The 13,524-nt window shown below is 42.4% G+C and overlaps 1 protein-coding gene and 1 pseudogene across 1 annotated transcript; both read right to left on the bottom strand.

Annotated features, from left to right (window-relative positions):
- Nucleotides 1–4,913: 4,913 nt before the first annotated feature.
- LOC112117401 lies at nt 4,914–8,325 on the bottom strand (annotated as a pseudogene).
- A 570-nt stretch (nt 8,326–8,895) lies between these two features.
- LOC112117402 (olfactory receptor 10C1-like) lies at nt 8,896–11,416 on the bottom strand. The gene is made up of 2 exons (XM_029912600.1): nt 10,468–11,416; nt 8,896–9,104 (listed from the first exon to the last, which is right to left on the bottom strand). Exons 1-2 carry the CDS (start codon nt 11,414–11,416, stop codon nt 8,896–8,898), a joined length of 1,158 nt encoding a protein of 385 aa, XP_029768460.1.
- Nucleotides 11,417–13,524: the final 2,108 nt, after the last annotated feature.

Genomic DNA, 13,524 nt, shown 5'->3' with positions numbered 1-13,524 from the left:
TAATTCCACTGTAGTCAGTGAAATGAATCTAGATTTATACTAGAGTAAACAGAGATTTGTTCTGGGTGAAATTTTCAAACCGAAGTGAATTAGAAACACAAATACCATTGGGAGTCAATAGGACTCATGCTTATAATTGCTTAGGTACATTTGATCACCCACCATCAATGTGTGAAACAACTGCATTGTTTGATTTCTGTAAATACACCCATCTTTTAACCCTAGTCCCTGTAGAACCAACAGTATGGCTAAATTCTTCTCTCAGACATATTGGTGTGAACCAGAAGTAACTCCACTGACGTCAATGAGGGTGATTCTCTATCCTCTTTTATATCCTGCTGTAAATCAGGGATAACTCAACCGGAGTCAGTGGGGTTTGATTTTCCTCTGACTCACTCAAGAGTAAATCAGGAGTAACTCCACTGAAGTCACTAGACCTGATTCTGCTCTCATTGTCCTGAGTTCAATCAGAAATCAATTGATCTCAATCTATTCTCTTGCACTGCAGTGTAAATCGTGAGTCCTATTTTACTGTCACTCACCGCAATTTAAATCAGGGGTTGCTCCATTGAATTCAGTGGGTACTAACTAATCTCCTCTCACTTACCAAAGCATAAATCAGGAGTATCTCTATAGTGGAATCAGGCTCAGTTATATATCATGTAATTTTCATTTTGTTTTCCCACTGAAATAGTTTCACACCTTCTCATATCATCCCCAGTACATTTACATTTCTGGATAATGTATCAGAAAAATAACATCAAATACAAGAGTCTCACCTCCATCTGGAATGTGCTTTGTTCTCTTTGGTGGTTGCTAAATAATATCTGAAAGTGCTGAAGCTGCAAGAGCATTTATGTTTTGTTGATCTGCTTGAGATCTCTCCTTTTATAATCCCTTTAATCCCAGTGCTGATATGCCATAACATTTAAAAGGTGTTTTTGTCTTTTTCTCACACAACAATAGAACACTGTACCTATGGTGCATGTGTAACCCACATATCTCCTGGGTGTGGTGCTCTGTCCCAACTAGTGGAACTGAGACTACTTAGAGAAATTAATGAGTCTGCTACAGCCTTAGCTAAGGTCCTTGTAGCTTTTAGCTCATGCAGTAGAGGTTCATACACTAAGCTCCAGAGGGCCCAGGTTTGATCCCACCAGTCGACGATTGGGGTCTGTTGGTGTTACACATGGGATCTGTGTAAAGATGGTCCATTATTTTCATCTAAACTTTTTGGGTTTTGTTTTGTTTACAGAAAATAGGTTTTCTTCCAAAATAATAAATTTAAATAAAAACTTCTGTTAAAAAAAATCAGGTTTGCATAAATATTTTTTTTTTATTTAAAACCAAAACTTTTAATGGATTTTCTGAACAGTATAAATGTTTGACCTTTTATGACATTTTTTTTATTGCAAACTGAATATTCTTTCATGAGATTTTTTTTTAAAAAGCCATAAAATGAGCTGTTGACTACAGAAAGATAGATTTTAAAGGATTATAAGTGATATCAAACAGATCAAAGCAGATTACCTAGAAATAAACGAAACTGCAATCTCAGTATTATACAGTATTATACAAACTGGATCGGATTTGAGTCAAGCTGTGCCTCACCCATTTAGATAGTACAAGCAGGTTTTAGCTTCCTTACTCAGGCATGGCTTTCTTCTCTCCTGCCTGGGACCCCCTTCCACGGTTCAATCTTTGTGCCTCCAGTGTTTCCAGGTGTTTTTTGTAGGAGAGTGAGGCCTCTCTTTTATAGCTTCTTCCATGTGGAGGAAACTTCTTTGTTTCATGCCAAGTCCCCCCGCAGCACAGTCTGTGGAAAACCACAGATACCAAGATGGAGTTCAGTATCATGTGGTCTAGTTACATACCCTTGCATGATTCACTGAGTCATGGCAGGGGCCATTACCCATTGCTTACATGCTCCCTCTGGGAGGCTTTGTATACAAATCCTGAGATAGTCCTTGTGAGTGTGTATTCCCCTTGATGGGGCCTTTAACACTGTTTAGCTTCCCCACTGTTGTAACTGAAAGGCTAGTTGTGGGTGTTCCCAACTCATAACATATTTCAGTGACACACACACATAGTAAAACTTCATATACAATGATAGCACATACATTCCAACAGGATATTAATGTTCAACAGATCAAGACTTTTAGAATGATACCTCACAAGGAAGACTTTGTACAAAACATAATAATTACATCACTGTGATGAATATAGGGTGCTTTGGAGTGCAGAGTGTCACACCATCATTAACCCAAAGTATTTACCTGTGCATCTGTGTGGCGTGTATGTGCTACAGGCCCTGTCATTAATGGTGGGTCCACATACATATAGGCTAGGCATTCATGATATAGCATTAGGGTTGTCAACTTTGTAATATTTAAAAACCAGATGCTCCAGCAGGAGTGCTTGAACCTCCTCCACCCCCCCGAAGCATTGCCACTTCCCCACAGGCACTGCCCCTGCCCCACCCCTTCCCCAAAGCCCCATCCCCTGTTCGCTCCTCTTCCATCCTTTCCCGATTGCTCACTGCTCTTCCCCTTCTCCCCACCACCGCGCTCCCCAGGTTGGGAGGGATTCGCCTGTGGAGCCGGGTCTGGGAGCTTCAGCCACCCAGTGCAGGTAGGAGGTGGCTCAGGCTGAGTAAGGGTTGGCACGGGTGATGACCAGGCAGCTCCCTCCCTCCCCTGCCTGCAGTAACCAGACTTTGGGTGTCTGGTCAGTAGATCTGACTGGACACTATCAGGTCCCCTTAAAGTCCAGTCGAAAACCAGGCACCTGGCCACCCTAAGAAGTTTTCATACTGTAACTTCACAGTTTCAACCAGAATTCCTAAGTTATATAGACTGTGACAGACCCAGACCAGTGGGGTACAGGAGTCTGGTAGTGGGCAAATATACTGGTCACTGGATGAGTAGTTTTCTGTTCCCTGAGTGACCAGAGAAGGGGCTGCACTAGAGTAATCAGGAACCTGCTAGAACCAGTTAAGGCAGGCAGGCTAATTAGGACACTTGGAGCCAATAAAGAAGAAGCTGCTAGAATCACTTAAGGCAGGATAATCAGGGCACCTGGGTTTTAAAAGGAGCTCACTTCAGTTTGTGGTGCTAGTGTGAGGAGCTGGGAGCAAGAGGCGCAAGGAGCTGAGAGTGAGAGGGTGTGCTGCTGGAGGACTGAGGAGCACAAGCGTTATCAGACACCAGGAGGAAGGTCCTGTGGTGAGAATAAGGAAGGTGTTTGGAGGAGGCCATGGGGAAATAGGCCACGGAGTTGTAGCTGTCATGCAGCTGTTACAGGAGGCACTATAGACAGCTGCAGTCCACAGGGCCCTGGGCTGGAACCTGGAGTAGAGGGCGGGCCCGGGTTCCCCACAAACCTCCCAATTGACCTGGACTGTGGGTTCTTCCAGAGGGGAAGGTCTCTGGGCTGTTCCCCAACCCACATGGTGAATCTCTGAGGCATGAAAATCCGCCAATAAGCGCAGGACCCACCAAGATAGAAGAGGAACTTTGTCACAAGACATAGTGCCATTTCATCACAGGGCTACCTTTAATTAGTTTGGCTTGGGCAAGCTGATGTGTGATGGTTGTGTAACAAAACAACATGAGTCAAAATCCATCTCTGAGTTAAACTCTCAGAAGTCAGTGGACTTTTCTTGTACACTGAAACAGAGCACTAGTTACATGCCATGAAGGGGATTTTCAAAGGAAGCTAAAAGTTGAAAATCTTATTCAAGAAGATATTTCTCCTGTAATGCAGAATTAATTTCTAATATCTAACATTATCAATATTTATTAATGAGATTATTTATGGTTCCCATCAGCATTTCATATGTATGAATCAGTTTATTCTCAAAAAAACAGGTGAGGTTGGGAGTTGTTTTTTATCCCCATTTTACAGGTTGGGAATTGAGGCACACCCACATTAGGGGCCAGATTTGGAAAGGTATTTAGGTGCTCAGTGGGATTTTCAAAAGAATCTAGGAGCCTAAAACTCATCCATTTCAATGGATATTAGGTACTTCTGAAAATCGCACCCGGTACTTAAATACCTTTAAAAATATGGCCCTAAGTGACTTTCCTAAGATCATAAGAAGTCCGTGGCAGAGACAGGAACAAACTCTAGAGCTACTGAATCCCCGTCCACTGACTGAACCACAAATTTATTCTTTTCTCTCTAGATTACAGCTGGCTGAAACGTGGAATTTCTGGTTCTCAAGAAATTTAGTTATTTCTAAATTTGTGTTTGCTTGGAATTGGGAGGAAAACAAATGGGGTTCCTGGCACATGAGCAGACCACATGGCAAGGATGCCTTGCAGCTGCAGACTCTAGACCCCAGGAGGGCCCCCTGGCCTGGAGCAGACCACATTGCAGAGCTGCCCTGGAGCCGCACACCCTACAATACTAGGTTCCCTGACCCTGAGGCATATCACTGTGTTTCATCAGACAATTTCTGACTAGCTTAGGCTTCCTTTCTATGCCACCTGGAAGTATTCCACAGATCACTAATGCATGGATGCAGATTGAGACTTGTGGGTTGATGGCAAAATTGTCCTTGTGCATGTAACCCACTCCCACTCAGTGTGATGCTCTGTCCCCCTTAAGTTGTGGTTGGGACACATACAGAAGTTGAAGAGTCTGCTCTAGCTTTGCGTAATAAAGCTGGCTATTTTAGCTCCTGTAGAGGATGCTCATGCTTTAATACCGGAAGGTCCCAGGATCATTCTCAACTCAGGGGGTCTGTGTTACATACATCTGAAATGTGGGCTGACACATTCTTTTTGAGGAGTTGTCTGTCTCCATGCAGAACCACTGTTCCAAAACATTGTCCTGTCTAGTTTTAATTGAGTGCAGAATCACCCTTCCTTCCCCTGGGGAAAACTGTCCTTCACCTCTACCAAACGGAATTACTTGGGCCACTTGAATTCTTTCCTGTGAGCTTGTCTTTTGAAGAATATTTTCCTCAATGCCCTTTTCATGTCCTGATTCCTTAGACTGTAAATCATTGGGTTCAATGTTGGAGTGATTACGCTATACACAACAGCTACAATTTTGTTCATGTTAAAGGAGGATCGGGCCGTTGGGCTCACATACATGAAAATCACAGTCCCGTAGTACAGAGAGACCACAGTCAGGTGGGAGGTGGACGTAGAGAAAGTTTTATGCTGGCCTTCAGCAGAAGGGATCCTCAATATGGTGATGACAATGTACATATATGAGACCAGAGTGGACAGGAACGTGCTGAGAATCACTAAGGCAGAAAGCACGAATATGGCCTTCTATGTTCTGTATGTGTCCATGCAGGCCAATTTTAGCAGTGGTGGGATGTCACCAAAGAAATGGTTGACCGCGTTGGGGCCACAAAATGGTAAACTGATCACCAAAAAGGCAGCCAGACACCCGCCGATCCAGGAACCAATAATCAGCAACATGCATACTCTTTTGCTCATGATGGTTGAGTACCTGAGCGGGTAACATATGGCCACGTATCTGTCATAGGCCATCACTGCAAGGAGGAAGCACTCAGCCATGCCAAGGAAGAAGAAGACGTAAGATTGCAGCAAGCAGCCAACAAAAGGAATAGTTTCACCTCTGTGAGCAGGATGCACAGTAGCTTGGGGACTGTGGTTGAGGTATATCCCATGTCCAGGACAGACAGATTCCCCAGGAAGAGGTACAGGGGGGTGTGGAGGCGGCTGTCCATCCTGAGGGTGATGATTATAGCAATGTTGCCTGTGATGGAGAGGAGACTAGGAAGAGGATGAAGAGTGAGACTTGTACCTTTCGGGTGCCATGGAAACCCAGGATAATGAACACTTTCACTGAGCTAATGTTCCATGGATCTACATGCGCGTGTTTTATCATCTACCAGAGAAAGCAGAACAAAAGGGTCAGAAAAATTTTGCGACGCTTTCTACAGATGAATAGAGCATGTCAGGAGATTTTCAACTAAACAGCTTGTGTCAGAAAATGTCAGTTCATCAAACTTTCTCCAATTCAGGATGGAATGTCTGTCCTTTCTGTGGGTCATCTACATCCCAGCTGAGTGCCCTGACCACTATATCGGAGTGTGTGTCTCTCAAGTACCTCTCCTGATGCTGTTTCACGCTGTATAAATAATTAACTAGTCAGTGTGAGAAAGGCAGCGGCTTTGATTCTATAGCGTGGTGCCCAGGGCTTTGTCTGCACTAGCACTTTTGTCAGTCAAACTTTTGTCGGTCAGGGGTATGAAAAAAACACACCTTTGACTAACATAAGTGTCACAGACAAAAGCACTGATGTGGACAGTGCTATGCTGGTGAGAGACGCTCTCCCACCAATATAGCTACCGCTACTTGTTAAGGGTCGTTTAATTATGCCAGCGAGAGAGTTCTCTCCCATCACCATAGAGTAGCTAAATGGGAGAAATTACAGCTGTATCGCTGTGTGCTCCATAGTGTAGATATAGCCTCAGGCACTTGTCTGGGATGTGGAAGACAGATGGCCAAACTTCTGCTCTGAATCAGGCATACAGCAACATACGCACATGTTATACATGCTCCCGTAAGCCCTTCAAAACAATTTCAAAAGCAATTTTTTTAACTTTCTCTCTGTATAAATCTTGATTATTGATCTTTTTAAAATTAATGGAAAATAGAAATCCAAACACCCTAGGTGACTTTGAAAAAATCTGCCTTAATAGAAATAGGTTCATAGAAATCTCCACAAGTACATTAGCTAGTATTGCATATTATAAAGGAAGTCAACCCTCATGTTTCAAGGCACAAACCATCCAAAGCTGAGGGGGTCAGGGAGAAACATCTCCTCTGGGCAGGAAATATTATTGCTGCACCATCCTCTGAACTCTGTGGCACTGATCACTGTGAGTGGAAGGGTATTGAAGTGGCTCACCGATTTGACTAGCCATTAAGAACGTAGGAATTACCATGACGGTTCTAATCAGAGTTGCAGTGGCCAGCACCTTGCAAGTTCAGAAGCTGATGGCAGGCAGGAATTTACAATAAAAATAAATTCTGCATTCCAGATACTTAATCCCAAAGAGTAGCTGCTAAAGTAAAATCTAACATGCGTACCATGCACATGAAAGCATCTCCGATTTCTCTAAGTTCTCAAGATAAATGATCAGACAACCCAAAGATGTGGGCTATATAGCAAGGTAACAAGTGAGTCACAAGATGTAACTCTAACCAAAATGAGTTCAAATAAGAAAACAAAAATATTTATTCATCTCCTGGGTTCTTTTCACAATCCTCCCGATTGCTTCCTCTCAGCAGCAGGACTCTGGTTCTGACATACCATAAAGTTTAAGGGCCTATTTCAAGTGTACTTCATGTCTCGGGAGGCACAGTCAATAAGGCACCTCCTGGGATAGAAACGCTGCAGGAAGATCATTGATTTTATTTCTGTTGGCATGAGCAGGTTGATAAGGAAATGTGATCCTTATGTTCTAGGGATACGGTCCTAGTGAAGGCACTTCCGAAAGGGATAGATAGATAGATATGAATGAAATTCAGAAATTCCATCCCAACTTGGGACAAAAAGTTGAAATTTCCTTACAATTATCTACACACAGTTTTTATATGGACATATTATGGACACAGTTGTAGTGTTATAAAGGGGTGGACATCAGCCTAAGGCAGTTTTGAAAACCCAAATTTATGAACCTAACTTTAGGCTGTTCTCTTTCCATGTTTAATCCATGATTATTATTTAAATAATTTCAGTGGAAGAGAATAACATCACAGCAATGATAACTTGCAGGAAATATGGCATATTTTAATACAAACACAATATAATCTGTGTACACATGCACAGGAAAAAAACCCACATTGAGTGTGTTGCCTTATTCATGGATGGGTGTATGGATTATTGATTCATCTCTTAGACTGCCCTGGTTAAAGATTTGGTCTCCTAAGGGCTATGAGCATTTGAAGACCCTAAGAGCATACGAGAAACAATTCCAGTTTATGGAAAGTTCCTTTATTAACAAATGCAGATCAACTACCGCATAGATACTAAAATACAAAGCAGATAAAATGCTTAGCCCCATATACAGCCTCACTCACATCTCCTGCTGGGGGGACACTGGAGAATCAGTCATTATTCTCATCTTCATCACACAGCTGGCATCCTGGAATCTCCCCATGCATTTCTTCCTCCCAACCCACAGTACACAGGCTGGACAACACATTATATCCTGAGTTACATTTGCAACAACTAAGGCTCATACCTATGCTTATCGGTGTCAACTTCCTTGTCCTCATTTGCACCTCCACATACCATAAACTTTAGGGTGCTCTGCTTTTCATAGGTTATCATCCTAGTTCCTCTTATTCCCATTAGCACTCAGGTATAGAATTTCCTATGGTAACCTGTGGAATAGCCTCACCAGGAGAGCTTGAGGGAGCCCCACATCAGGATGGCCCCTAGCCCAGGGGTGAGGCAACTCAGCTGAGAGGTAACCTGTTAAAATTCCTCAGCTGGAGGTGGGGACTTAAACTGGGGGTCTCCTGCACCCCAGGTGAGTACCTGATTCACAGGACTGAAAGTTATGAGGGAGCTTCTCCTCCCCACCCCCACTATTTTGTGTAAGCAGGTGACGGGGATGGATCACTTGATGATTACCTGTTCTGTTAATTCCCTCTGGGGCACCTGGCATTGGCCACTGTTGGAAGACAGGATGCTGGGCTAGATGGACCTTTGGTCTGACCCAGTATGGCTATTCTTATGTTCTTAAGTTAAGCTAACCGATAGGGGCACAAGCTGATAGGTGAGCTCTGAGCATGTGGACCAGAAGGGGTCCTGCTGGCGAGATAGTCAGAGGAATATTTACTGTCTCCTGGTTTGTGCATTGCCCTGGGCTTTGGCAGGAGATAGGCCGCCAGGCGCCTAGATGGTGGGTGTGGGGCCATACTGCATATGCATGGAAACAGAAACATAGGCACCTAGGGACTGTACGGCAAAAACGTAGGTGCCAAGCAGGGTTTGGCAGTAGCTGAGCAGGGATTTTGTGAATCCCTGTGAGCCCTGATTCTGGGATTTTAGGAGCCTAAAGTGGCAGTCAGATGTGTAAGTCTGTTTTGTGTCTCTAGCACTTAGTCTCCATTGAAAATCCCATATACAATGACCAATTTCCTTTTTCAAACTGATATGCAGAGTTGGTTGGAAAATGGAATTTCCCTTCTATGGGAAATTCAGCATTGCAATATTTGCTAACCAACATGGCAACATTTCCCACAGACCAAAAATTCAAAAAGAGTTTCAAATCAGGAGATTTTTTGTTTGATAATGTAGAGCCATTTTTTTATAATGTCAAAATATTTTGGTTCAATGTGATAAACATTTTATTTCATAATGACAAAAATGTCTTGTTAGATAAAATACTATACATTATCTATAATATTAAATATATGGGACAGTGGAACAATGGAAATGGAACAGATGCCTAAGGAGGTTGTGGAAGCTTCTTCACTGGAAGTTTTCAAAAGAATGCTGGGTAGCCACCTCTCTTGGGTAGTTTAGATCCAACAAATCCTGCATCTTGGCAGGGGGTTAGACTAGATGACCCTTGCAATACATTCTAACCTTATAAAACAATACTAAAGGTGATATTTTAGTATAAAAGTTGACAAAATAATTGTAATGATAATCCTGAAATAAAATATTTTTATCTTATTGAAGTGAAATGTTTCAACATTAGGTAAATATGTTTTCAGGTAATCAAAATGAAATGAGAAACCCTAAACAAGTTGTTTCATTTTTTCCCCCATTTAAAACTTTGTGCTCAAATAGACATGCCCCAGGCAAAATGTTGCAATTTTGATCAAACTCAATTTTCAGATAGAAAACAACTCAATGGAAAAGAGCTTCAACAAGCTCTGCTGATATGGCCTTTGGATGATGTTACAGTTAGAAATATTTCTCTCTAGAACTGAGATGTTCCTTAATTAGAGCCAATCAAACAACAGGGGAATAAAGATGGGGACTTGGAAATCTTCTAATGGCATTTGAAATTTCATTGAGAAGTTAAAAATTCCAAAAATTCCATGAGCTCTGTTGATTTGTAACAAATAAGAAAAATATTTTGCAAAAAATATTGTCACTTTTCACACTTTATCATAATTCAAAAAAAATCAGGGAAAATCAAAATTTTGAAAATTACAACAAACTCCATTTTAATAGGGACTATATATACAAAAATGTGAACAAAAATGGGGGTAAATAATTGCAGATGGTTTTGTATTGAAGTTCAAAATCTACATAAAATATCATAGAAATATTAAATTCGAAATATTTTAACTAGTTCAATATGAAGGATTTATCCTTAGAGCTTCCCATTAGGGGACACTTCCCTCAGTACTCAAGATGACTCTCAGGGTATATTCCAATAAGGGAGATTTCTCTTTAGAGCGGAGCTATTCCTTGGTGTACTGTCCAACTGGAAGAAAATTGCCTATGTTTTTGGAGGAAAGATCTTGATTCCCATTCTTCGAATTGCTCCTTTAACATCCTTGTTCCTGAGGCTGTAGATAATGGGGTTCAGTATTGGAGTCACCACCGAATAGAACAGAGAGAGCAACTTGTCCACATCCAGGGAATAGCTGGATTTGGGACGTATGTAGATGAAAACGGCTGTCCCGTAGAACAGTACCACCACAGTGAGGTGCGAGGAGCAGGTGGAGAAAGCTCTGTGTCTGCCTTTGGCAGAGCTCATTTTAAGGATCGTGGAGATGATGTGGATGTAGGACACCAGGATCAGCAGGAAGGGCATCATGATGATGAAGGCAGCTGCCACAATGATTTGGAACTCGTTCCAGGAGGTGTCCCCACAGACCAGCGTCAGCACCGGCTGGATCTCACAGAAGAAGTGGTTGATCACGTTGGACCCGCAGAAAGGCAGTGTGAAGATAAACGTGGTGTGGCCCAGGGCCACGAGGCTGCCACAGATCCACGAGCCGGCAGCCAGCCGGACACACACAGTCTTGTTCATGATGGCCGCATAGCGCAGGGGGTTACATATGGCGCTGTAGCGGTCATAAGCCATAACGGCTAGCAGGCAGCACTCTGTCGCTCCAAGTAACAGAAAGAAATACATCTGTGCAGCACAACCGACAAAGGAGATAGTTTTATCCTCCGAGAGGAGGTTGGCCATCATCTTGGGCAGGGTGACAGAGGTGTAGCAGATCTCCAGGAAGGACAAGTTCCTGAGGAAGAAGTACATGGGGGCGTGAAGGGCTGGGTCCACATTTATAAGGATGAGGATGAGGATGTTGCCCAGCACTGTGATGAAATAAATACATATGAACAACAGAAAGAGAAGGCGCTCCATATGCGGGAGGTTAGAAAAGCCCAGTATAATGAACTCAGTCACTGAGGTGTGATTTTCTCTGATCCCTTCAGGATATTTCATCTTGAGAAATACACACACACACAAAAAAATTCATTATTTTGATACAGCATTTAAGTCAAACAAAACTATCTTCATACTTAGATAGATAGATGTCTATCTCCCTCTCTCTCTCTAGACATCTATCTATCTTCATACATACTCATCTCTTTCTCTATCTCCCTAGACATCTATCATCTCTCTCTCTCTCCCTAGACATCTATCATCTCTCTCTCTATCTTCCTATCTATCTTCCTACAATCTCTCTCTCTCTCTCTCTCCATACATATCCATCTATCTATCAGGGCTGACATCATATTGGCCAGATTCTGTCCTCACAACAAGTGTAAATCCACGGAAACTTCACTTAAGTCAATGGTTCTTAGTTGTCTCAGTTACATCAAACTTAGACTTGTGTATCTCCAAAACTGCATTGGAAATGCATCTGTATTATACCAGTCTCAGTCAGTAGAGAATTTGCACGAATTAAGTTGCAACTGTGGAAGGTTGAATCCAGCACAGTGAATTTACACTGACGTAACTAAGATCAAAATCTGTCTCTCAAAGCAGGGATGTTGCAACGTAGATACAACAGAAACATACGCAACTCTCAGCTCACATGTGATATAGGCAGTGGAACTATGTAGATTTGTCAGCAAAGCGTATAGCTGTTTCACCGTACTTCCCACTACATAACAGTTTGAACAACAAACTGTGGAAACACATGGATAGAGCATTTTTAATCAGTATGCTACAGAAATGGCCTGATTCTCTTTACACTTATTCCGGATTTATAGCAAAAGTGCTCCACTGACATCAGTACCCTCAATCCTGATTTCTTTCTCTTCCCTCCCTCCACCTTTATGCATTTAATTCTGTTTCTGCCCCTCTTAATCTACCCTCTAACCTCTCTCTTACTAACCTTTTTAACCTTTCCCTTCTCCTCACCCCTCCAATTCTAACCCCCTCCCAATCCATCTTTTTTCCCCTTCCCTCTCACTGGTTGCACCAGTGTAAAACTACAGTACAGGAAATGAGAGCCAAAGCATTTCTCACTCTGTGACCTCAAAATCATATACATGAAAGATGATTGGCTCTCTTGGATGTACACTTTTAAAAGGAACCTGTATAATTTAGTTCAGTTTTGATTGTTTGTTTTTAGTCTACACGGAGCTGGATCCACACTGAATTCAAGGTGGGTGTTTAACCCCTTTAGGCTCTGCTAAAAATCCAGGCATAGATTAATATAGAAATGCCTGAAACTTTGTTAATGCAGAGTTTCCCAGTGAATCCATTTTACCTTTCCAGAATGTGGAGAATGGTTCAACTTAAACCTCCGAGAACCAGGAAATGACCCATTTACCCTGTGACTTACTTTCCTTTCTTCACACTCTGATCCATTGTTCAGGACCCAGATTACATGACCCGGTCTTTCATCTTCCCTCTATTTACTCACCTTGACAATGTTGCAGAAGTAAAATCAAACATAAGGATTTTAGGGCACTTTAAAATATTGTTATTAGACTAGAAATCTTGATATCAGGCAAAAACTTCTAAAAGCAGCTCCTGCAAAATGCAAGCAGCGTGCACATGACAGATCCTCTTGAAACTACCAAGCACAGGGCTGTAACCCACAATCCGGGGCCTGAACCTCAGTTTCAATGATCACCATGTATCACCTTAAATCATCCAGACACTGTGACAGCCAGCTCTCTGAAAACCCTCATGTGTCAACAGAGCCCTAGGCTTGCTCACATGTGCACTTCAATCCCTTGGGCACATGCCACCTTGGAGATCTAAACTCTGTTCTTCAGAAACGTTTTTCCAGCATTGCACCCCAAAAGGGGCAGTGGGTGACATGCACTAGCCGAGTGGCTGATTTTGCATGGTCAGAGCTATAGTTTGACCACAGGTATGTTCATATTAGAAGAATGAGATGATTTTGTACAGTGCTGTACTTGAAGGGCTGTTTCCAGAAACCCTTTGCCCACATGTCCCCACATTTTGGCCAGAAACACTAGAAAGCCCCCAGACAAGGCACAAGGAAATTGAAGAGGATCTGAGTAAACAGGCAGATTTTTGATCACTTAGAAAAGCTGACATTTAAAAAATAAAGCTGCTTTGTCCTCAAC

Source organism: Terrapene carolina, unplaced genomic scaffold (genome assembly GCF_002925995.2).
Source record: "Terrapene carolina triunguis isolate 2854851 unplaced genomic scaffold, T_m_triunguis-2.0 Scaffold233, whole genome shotgun sequence".
NCBI lineage: Eukaryota > Metazoa > Chordata > Testudines > Emydidae > Terrapene > Terrapene triunguis.
This window is presented reverse-complemented; position numbering and strand designations above follow the sequence as displayed.

Excerpts from the sequence above, each read along its gene's own strand:
- LOC112117402 (XM_029912600.1), bottom strand. The coding sequence starts at position 11,416 with ATGAAATATCCTGAAGGGATCAGAGAAAATCACACCTCAGTGACTGAG. Across the intron at positions 9,105-10,467 it reads AATCAAGATCTTTCCTCCAA|TAAGTGCTAGAGACACAAAA; the intron begins AAACATAGGCAA and ends TTCAATGGAGAC.